General features: G+C 38.5%; 2 protein-coding genes across 2 annotated transcripts; both read right to left on the bottom strand.

Moving 5' to 3' along the window:
• Positions 1–1,300: 1,300 nt before the first annotated feature.
• On the bottom strand, positions 1,301–3,934 carry clec3bb (C-type lectin domain family 3, member Bb). Its single transcript, XM_079259247.1, has 3 exons — positions 3,830–3,934; positions 3,554–3,652; positions 1,301–2,343 (listed from the first exon to the last, which is right to left on the bottom strand). The coding sequence occupies exons 1-3, from the start codon at positions 3,924–3,926 to the stop codon at positions 1,937–1,939; spliced, it is 603 nt and encodes a 200-aa protein (XP_079115373.1). The 5' UTR covers positions 3,927–3,934; the 3' UTR covers positions 1,301–1,936.
• Positions 3,935–5,510: 1,576 nt separating this feature from the next.
• Positions 5,511–9,009, bottom strand: exosc7 (exosome component 7). The gene is made up of 8 exons (XM_079258239.1): positions 8,923–9,009; positions 8,681–8,782; positions 8,417–8,511; positions 7,808–7,973; positions 6,302–6,372; positions 6,045–6,168; positions 5,814–5,969; positions 5,511–5,682 (listed from the first exon to the last, which is right to left on the bottom strand). The coding sequence occupies exons 1-8, from the start codon at positions 8,977–8,979 to the stop codon at positions 5,578–5,580; spliced, it is 876 nt and encodes a 291-aa protein (XP_079114365.1). The 5' UTR covers positions 8,980–9,009; the 3' UTR covers positions 5,511–5,577.
• Between the last annotated feature and the right edge of the window lie 292 nt (positions 9,010–9,301).

The raw sequence follows: 9,301 nt of genomic DNA on the forward strand, positions 1-9,301 counted from the left end.
TCTGAGTCTTGTCAATGCAGCAGTCATCTGAGTGTTTTAAGCTTGTTTTTAAGTTGCACATTAGACAAGTCTGTTCGTTAATAATAATTGTTCAGAGACTTTACACTCGAGATGGTTTTAGCCTCTTTTTTTTTTTTTTTTTTTTTTTTGAGAATAGACTGCATGATGCAAACAGCTCTGCAAAATAATTTCAATTTCGCAACATAACTGATCACGTGAGTCATGTTTCTGGTCTCAGTGAGGAAACTTGGTCACTACTCGTCGACATAAAACAACTACCACAGCATCTCCAGTTGAGAAGTATTCCTAAAGATGCTCCTCAGTTTTTTTTTTTTTTCTTCCTTTGTGTTTTATTTTGCCAGAGCAGATTATGCTTTCTGGTTTAATCACATTTATTGAGGTGTTGCTTTCAGTTATGCTGACCTTTAGATTAATTAGACATTATTCTCTCAAACCAACCAAAAAACAAAACAACTGGAGACCGTAAAAAGGATTTTTGCAGGACAGAATGAGCCATTTTCCATTTTTCTGTCTTGGGCACAACTTTAAAATGTAGAAACAGCATATGTAATGGGAAACTTTGTGAAAGTGAGACGTTTCATGTTGAATTGTGAGCTTTTTTTTTGTTGCTTTTTCCTTTCACCTCCAGTCTTTATGTTGGGTTGTGCTATGGTGACGTTGGGTTTTCTACAAATGTGAACAGTGCTGATCTTTACTCTCCAAAACAAGCAACAAAACTTCAAACTATTTCAGTAATACTATGTTGGGTTAAGTCTGCCTTCATATGCTACATCTGTAAAAAATAGGCAAGTAACTGCTTTTATAATGTTTGGGAGACTTATTTTTTAAAAATATTTTTTTCTTTCTGTAAATACAACTTAATGTTTTTCGTTGCAATAAAGTCAGAAGTAATGTTTAGGAAGGAGAACGTTTCAGAGGTGATGACTGCCACCACACGCTAATGCAACGACATTTAACTTTCCATCCTTAAGTGAAACGCTGACCTTTTCTATTCTGGATGGTGGAAACAATTTTAACCACAGGAGCCATGAAAAACATTGGGAAAGAGGGTGTGGAAGAACTGCAGATTGGTGACATGCAGCCAGGGTTTTACCATGAAAACAATAGCAAAGGTCAGGTTTATATAGTTGCATTGCATCTCTAAAGTTGCAGAAATTTTAAATGGCCGCCTTTCGTTTTGGAGTACGAAAGCAATGTTGCACAGTTTGAGAGCTTCTGTATCTTAATTCTCATTAAATGTTTCCTTTAACAAATAACAATAACAAGAAATGGCTACTCATAGTTTATTGAAAATAACTGTGCAGGTTACATCAGGCTAGACTTTAAGGAAACTACACGACTAGCAAACTTGTGTACTTAAAGAGTACTTTTTTTTTTCATGACACAATCAGTGTCATGTGAAGTATGTTGTTAAAATAGAAGTTTAAAGATGTCGCTCTCAACCAGAAAATCATGAAAGTGAAGCAAGTAAATGTGATCAGTGCCAGCACCTACACGCCTTTTTTTCAGAAATGCATGAGAAATGTTTGAGAAGTATCTAATATTCCATCTATGTTTTTATTGTAGTTGAATTTTTTTAAAAGATGTTGACGTCTGTGAAAAGACAGCATTGTCCCACAGTTTGTTGTCCCTTATTGTTGACTGGACAGTGTTCCTCTATGTTTTATTGCAACCACAAGGCATTCTGCAAATGATACAGCAGCACATCACTTTTGTCAAAACAAAGCAAAAAAAAATCAAAAACCACAACCTCTTATGTAACTTTCTGTGACCTTAACGTCATATTTGGTCCCCATTCAGCTGAGTGCGACTGGTTTAAATTCCATTTGGAAGAGCAGGCAGCAGGAGTACACGCACGCACACACACACACACTAAGCAGCTGTAACAAAGAGTACAATAATGAGATTGATGTGATCAAACTATGTTGAACTGACAGACGGAGGGTCTCTCCTCACGACAGTTCTCATCCAGCCACTTCCCCTGGGAGGCTCCTGACATAATGGCACAGTTCTGGGACTTTCCACCGTCCGGCTGCGGGGACCTGTAGTTGGAAGTGTCCCAGTTTTTGTATGAGATGCTGAAGCCGCTCTGATCCATCCAGGTGCCCTCAGTCATCATGTCGTTGATGCCCAGCCAGACCTGCTCGTCTGGACCGATGCTCTGGCGGATGTAGTCTCTGAGCTGAGTGTTCTCATCGCTGGATGTGGGTGTCCCGAGGACACCTCCCAGAGCGTTGCAGTCCTCGCTGGCGGCATGATAACGTTTCTTCACAGGGTCAGCCAGGAAACACTTACCATGGATCTTTGCTCCTTTTAAACAAACTGGAGAACACAAAGGGAGCAGATGGTCAGATATAAGAAAAAATCCCTGGGAAATAATTCCCTTTGAAAACTTTCCAGGCATCAAACTCTAAACAGATTCCTTCTGATGATAATGTTAATTAAAAAAAACATTGTTTATGTTGGGAATTTGAACAACTGGACATCATTTTGTGTTCTGAACAGCAGGTCAAGCATGGATGTGCCATGAGTCGTCCAGATGAAACTTCTCAAGTTCAAAAGTTGCATGTGTGTCCCATCTGTCTTACCTCAACCTTTGACTCCAGCTTTATTACATAATGTGCCCCAGGCTGTAATCCACATCAGACAGAGGGGATTCTGCCAGCCAGACACCACTCACTTCATTTAATTCAATGAACTGTCAGTTCAACTTCATAACTTCAGAAAGTGGATACTTATTCATACAAGGGCTTAAACTTTGGACAACCCCAGCTGAGTTGTAAGAAATAAAAGGCAGAAAGGGAATGTAGCGTCTTTACTGACACCTGAGCAGTTGCAAATTTTATAAATGTCACCACCAAGTTTCAAACTCTGTGTTAAACTGGAAGCTGGATAATCGACAAAGTCTGTGTACGATGCTTTTTAAGATTATTTGACGTTACTTGTGATAAATTAGGGTTGTAATTATTATGCACCTCAGATAATGTAGACATGAAAAAGGCAAAGACTTCATACATATTTTATCTTTCCTGGGTAATCTTCCTGCACATCTTTCCATTTGATCGAGGAGTGTCAACTCCTTTAAAAGTTGCATTTATGCATAGTCTCCAACAGGGCACCAAAAGCCATCAAATTAGACATTCATTCATTTTCTTAACTGTTATGACTCAAATTAGACATTTGTTTTAAGTTGAAAACAACAGAAAGAAAGGAGCAACTTTACTAATTCAGCTCTGATGGCTCAAAAGAACACCAGGTCTGACTGGTTCTATTAATTATGTAGGAATACTTAAAGCTTAAGCTTTAAGCTGCTGAAATGCCACATTTTCCTGAAGGTTGCTGCCTTGGAAAGTCTAATTTTCTCAGGTTTATTTTATTTTACAGTATGTTAATGGTGAGCGCTTTTTTTAAGATTCTTATAAAAATAAAATATATTTCATAAATGATTAAAACAGTCAATCTGAGGCTAAAACTACTGTAACTGAACCCTTAAAGAGAAATTCTGAATGTCCTTGTTAAGAGCATTGTTTACCTGTTTGCAGGGCCTGTTGTTCCTTCACCAGGTTGAGCTCTTGGACAATGTCATCAATCTGTTTCTGCAGCTCTTGTAGTGCAGCATCCTTTGATGTATCTGATACCACACACAAGCAAATACAACGTTGATGAAGTTCTCACTTTTAACTGAGTGATCAAATAGCATCTCAAGCGTCTCGTTTCAGAGATTATAGTTTGAAATGATGAGAGCTGAAAATGAAAAGCTCAAATCTGGCACAGATCCTACAGTGTATGATTTCTTGTCATCGTTTACCTTTCTTCACCGGCCGCTTCTTATTTGCAGTCTGCTGAAATGAGCAGTCAATGAGCAGCAGCACTCCCAGCAGCACACAGGCTCTTCTCAACTCCATGGTGAAAACCTGTTGGATGAGGCTGCGCCAGCGTGGATGGTCGCAATTTATCCGTCACCGCCACACCCACACTCTCATCTCTCAAAAGGAAAAAAAAAAATAAAAAAATACTGAAGTCCATAACTGCTGTTTGTAGGAATAACAGTCCAACCTCAGGAGTCTTTCAGGATGGCGTGTCTGTCTGTCATCTGGCTCCAGACTCTTCACGTGGAGGCTGAGTGCTCAGCAAAGCCAGACCCAGAGGGCAGGTGGAGACAAGGCGGGACAGTGCAGAGCAGCCATTACATAATCCCTCTGAAGCTTTCATCAAGGTGTGAGAAAAGAGAAACACTGACTCGTGTTGCATAAACTGCTTATTTCATAAACCGTTTCCTGTTTAAATTTTCAGAAAAATAAGACATTTCATGAGAAAGGGTTGGGGTTAGTTGGCTGAATGGATTCTGCAAGTCTCCTTGTTTGGAAAGATTTGAGCATTTCCAGGCATTTTGACAGTCACGAGGAATTAAAACAGTTTTCTTCCAAATGCTGGACTCGTGCTTCTTTGCTGTCCTTAGATGACCAAGCTGCGTTGAGTTTTCATACTCACCCTGCAACAGTCTGAGGGAAGACTGGAAATGATCCAGTCACATCTGGTCTTTCTTTAAGACTTCCACTGCACTTAGTCCTGGTTGACACGTGGCAAACAAAATTATGTAAAGGGAGGGCTCCTGCAGTAAGAAGTTCAGCTCTGTGCTCCATTAAGGTTTAAGTGCATTACTTCTTTTTTTTTTTTTTATCGACCAAAGTAAATGCACAGTAATGTGAAATGGAAGAAAAACCCCAAAAATAAGGTAAAGTGTTCAGCAACAACTCTTCAAAAGGATGGCAAAATATGCTTCTCTCAAGGAAAAAATGCACTTAACAAATTTGATTAATTTCATAATAGACTGAAAGCAGAGATATTTGAGTGGTTGGTCAGAAAATGCACGTTCTGCACAGGTTTGGTAACTTTAGCGAATCTACATATATACATGAAAATATATGTTCTGATGTATTTTATCTACATGAAATTGAGTAAAGTGTGTAACGGGTCATTTCTCTTCATCTGATCATGTGCTGCCTGTGCTGACAAGATTAAAGGTGCATGTGTGTGTGTGTGTGTGTGTATCACAACACAGACGCAGTGGCATGTTGTGATATATTACGATTGTATAAGCAAGACTATGTATTGCTATTTTTTATATAATGGTAACAAAACTGCCACCGCTCAAAGTTGCATCATGCATCTTATTGAATAAGAACAGAGGGACCTACATTTCAATCCAGAATAAATAAAAACACTTGCTCTTTATGTGCAAGGTGACTAAAGAAATTAACATCTGCCTCAGTAAAGATCTCTTTTGAAAAATTAATATATAGTCATACAAAATATTGCGTTATTTTGATATACCAATATTTTCTTTCTTGGTTAAGTCAAATTATAATAATTAACCAACTAACTCTGATAACTAGTAATTGCTCTTTAAGCGCAAGGACAATTTGCACAGATATCATCAAAAGCAATATGGATGTACTTAAAAGTTTGAAACATCAAGACAAGCAAAATGCTCTAATTAGAAATTTTAATTAAAAAATGTGTACATGTAAATACAAACAATAGAAACATTTGATTTTAACCCAGGAAGCCAACTTTCTGTCTTTTCCTTCCCAGACTTTCCTCCTGCTGCAGCAGCTTCATTAGCGGAGTGTGAAGAGCTTTCCCGACTCGTTTTCCCGCCTGCAGACAGAAAATATTGTTTTAACACTTATTTGGCAACACTGAAATAAAAAATAATAAAACCCCTTCATGTAAATTCCTCTGCAGTGGTGAGAAGGGGCCAGATGGCCGAAGAGGTCAACCAGTCTTACCTCTGTCATCTCAAAGATGCTCTCAGGATCCAGACTGCCTCCGCCCACCTTCCTCGTGCAGGTGACAGTGCCCTTGTGCGTGACAGAGATGATGAGGCTCGCCACAGAGCAAGCCTTCTCCTGCAGCGTTGCATCCACCACGTGCCTGTGGCCCACCTGCTCAACAACAACCAGTCTGTGTGATTGTAATCTGCATGATAAGTTCACTTCTGGGCATCAGGAGAGGCTTACCTTGCATAAAGTCACAATACAGGGAACATTTTCTACATTAAGTCTCATGCAGTCATAAGGGTCGTCGGATAGTTCGATCTCCTTTCCTCCTTCGTTGTCAGATGATATGTGAACTTTGGGAATTCTGAAGAGAGGTGATCATAGGCCTGGTTGGTTTACTGAATACACTCAGTATCTAAATAAACAATGAGGCTATTTAACTGTAAACATCATAAGGACTAAGTCTCCTGATTGTCAAAACCTAAACAAATACTCACTTTGTGTTGAAAAGAGCTGCCTTAATGGCTATTGAGATGGCATCGTACAAGTTTCCATCACACTGCAGGAGCTGCAGAGAAAGTAAAACATGGAATTAAACCTTTACTGCTTGGTTTGATTTTACCTTAGAAGTACAGAAAGGTACCTTAATGTAGCAAATAAAACTACTCTATGCAGAATTTCAAGATAAGTTTCTATAATAAATAACAGAAGAAATGGAAATCCAAATAAAGCAGCCCATTAAATTTGAGAAAAGAAGTTTTGGTCATTTCTAAATCCTTTTGAGGGGGAAAAAAAAAGTGAACCCATTTAAAATTGATTGAAAATAACAACAAAGAGCTGAAAATGACTTGAATAAATATAAATTAGACACTATGGTTTATAAAATGACAGAAATATTTATATATGTCTTCTTCTGTCAAGGCAAGACTAGGCATGTGCAGGTATGAAATTCTAATATATGTTAGATGGTATGATGACCTTGAGCAAAAATATCCCAGTGTCACAGTATACCATGATATTATGACTGAAAACGGTTGTAAATATTGTTTTTTAAATGTCTGGGTGAAACCAAATTTTTTTTTTTTTGTTAAATGACACATTCGCCATTGAATTCCCTCAATCATCTTTCCTACTCACACACTGTGGGAGAATGTCCATACACTCTTACCGCACCTGTACATAACTTGCACAATCTCACTGTGGTTTTTAACACAGATTCCAGTTCATTCCGCAGGCATGGTATCATGGTATGATGGGAAATGTACTGGTATTCATACTGCAATTTTTTCATACAATGGTATACCTTGAAACTGGCACATCCTATGCAACACTCAAACTATAACAGACACTGAAACAAAAAAAAAAAAAAAGAAACAAAGAACCTGGGATATGTGTGCATGAGAAAAGGTGGAATAAGATAATCTTATTCCTTCTGAGCCATTAAAAGTGACTCAAACCATCTCATCAACTGAATCTAAATAATACTAATAATATATACATGTATAAACAACTCTGTAAATTATCCATCAAATCAAAAGATTTTGTGAATTTCCTTTAAGTGTTTTCAGAAACCAATCTTCTGTCAGAAAGCAAGGATCCCTGATTAAATAAATTTAATGAAAACATTACAATTCAGAGTACACATCACTATTGATATTTACGTTTGTCTTTATTTTCCTATTGAATGAACAAGATGCAGTCCTGTGGTGGACTGGCGAATGTTCAGGGTGTACCCTTTATCTGGCCTAGCTGGGACAGGCTCTCGCACCCCCACAACCTTTCATTGGAATAAACAGGTAAAAATAACAGATGGATGAGAAACAAGCTGTTACACGTTGAACAGTTTCTTTCAATTAAAACAACCTGTCCCACTACATTAGAAGTCAAACATATATTTTATCTTGATAGTGAATAGATTTTTTTTTTCACACACAAATGAGGAGTCCCAAGGGACTATATCAGACCCTGGAAAAGAAGAAATTGTATTGGAAGTTGCCACTCACGAGCACATCCACGTAGAGCACCCAGCAGTGTTCTCCAGGACTTATACAGAGACTTCTCAGATCAAGGCTGTTTTTGTTGTTAAAAACTTTGTAAAGGGTGTTACTCAGCTCTGTTCCCAGCTCTTCACCTCCTCTGCCCTCAAACTCAGGGGTTGCGTTGGCTGAACTAGTAAGATGAGAGAGAGATTATCTTTTATATCTGAAAAAAGCAACAGGACAACTATTTCACACATCTATCCTGCTTGGTGTTAGCGGTAAGTTAGTGGTGATGGTGATTAACCTTTATGACAGTTTTACTACAAGTCCTAAATATGTGGTCTGTTGACGCTCAAAAAGGAGGCACACAATACAATACCCCCTCCTAGTGGCAGGGTATCTAACACAAAACTACCAAAAAAGAACTACACAAACTGCGGCTAAAAATATGGTTGGATCTTTATGATGCAGTTGCTTGCATTAAGCTTTAAAACTTTTAAAGCCTTTCCCAAGAGAAAAATTGGGTGAAAATCCCATTAGTTAAACCCAATCCCTCGCTTTTGGGTAAATAACTTGATTTTAATGATGCAACTTATACGTCTTATTGTACACATCAATATAGTGCACACTTACCAATCAACAAAGAATTCCAAATAACCTTCGTTTGGCACCATAGGTTTTGGTTTTCCAATCTCAGCCTTAATCCCAATAAGAACTGCTGTGTGCCCCTGTCAGGTAAAAGAAAAAAACTTATAAGTATTATTTTTTTCTCAGGCAGTTTGAGATCAGATAATATCAGATGTTGGGAGTGATTGCAGCTGGAAGCATCAAGATGTGACACATTGGAGCATCTTTATTCTGAAAAAGAGGCAACATGGAAGTAAGTATTTCCATTACTAGAGAGACTTTAGCCGATCCATCTGTGTTGGACACCACATCAGTCTCTATCTCCATGTGTCTGTAGTCCTCACATCCTCTTCCATCCACTCGTAAGTCATCCTGATGAAGACCAGAAAAATTTTATCAACGGAGGTAGCGGATACTAACTCAGTTAGCCGTCCAGCTTTAAAGGTCGTAGCTAAATTAGCCTGGATATAATCCTTCGCATTCAATAACTAACATATTTGTTAAAAACTCACCCTTATGCCGTGTAAGATGTACACCTTTTCAGCCTCACAAACTTGAACTGTTGCCATGTTGCTACACTTCAAGCGTGTGTTTGTAAGTCTTCTTCTACGAATGTTGTTTCTTCTTCTTTGGGTTAAATATGGGCAGCAGCCCGCAAGGTACATTACCGCCACCTAGTATGTTTTACGTGTATTACACCTTTCCACTCTTTATATCAGTGTTTCTCAAATCGAGTCCTCATGCCCCCCTGCCCTGCATGTTTTAGACATGTTCTTCCTCCAAAGCACCTGAGTCAGATTATTGAACAAATTCTTTGCAGCCTGGTAACGAGCTTTTAATTCATTCAGGTGTGTTAAAGTAGGGTCGCCTATAAAACATGCAGGGCAGGGG

Source organism: Telmatherina bonti (assembly GCF_933228915.1).
Source record: "Telmatherina bonti genome assembly, chromosome: 19".
NCBI classification, from domain to species: Eukaryota; Metazoa; Chordata; class Actinopteri; order Atheriniformes; family Telmatherinidae; genus Telmatherina; species Telmatherina bonti.

Coding starts and splice junctions, on each gene's coding strand:
- clec3bb (XM_079259247.1), bottom strand. CDS start 3,926: ATGGAGTTGAGAAGAGCCTGTGTGCTGCTGGGAGTGCTGCTGCTCATT. Junction 3,653..3,829: donor GAAGCGGCCGGTGAAGAAAG/GTAAACGATGAC, acceptor GTGTGGTATCAG/ATACATCAAAGGATGCTGCA. Junction 2,344..3,553: donor ACAACAGGCCCTGCAAACAG/GTAAACAATGCT, acceptor TGTGTTCTCCAG/TTTGTTTAAAAGGAGCAAAG.
- exosc7 (XM_079258239.1), bottom strand. CDS start 8,979: ATGGCAACAGTTCAAGTTTGTGAGGCTGAAAAGGTGTACATCTTACAC. Junction 6,169..6,301: donor GCAGCTCTTTTCAACACAAA/GTGAGTATTTGT, acceptor ACCTCTCTTCAG/AATTCCCAAAGTTCACATAT. Junction 5,970..6,044: donor GTATTGTGACTTTATGCAAG/GTAAGCCTCTCC, acceptor GTTGTTGAGCAG/GTGGGCCACAGGCACGTGGT.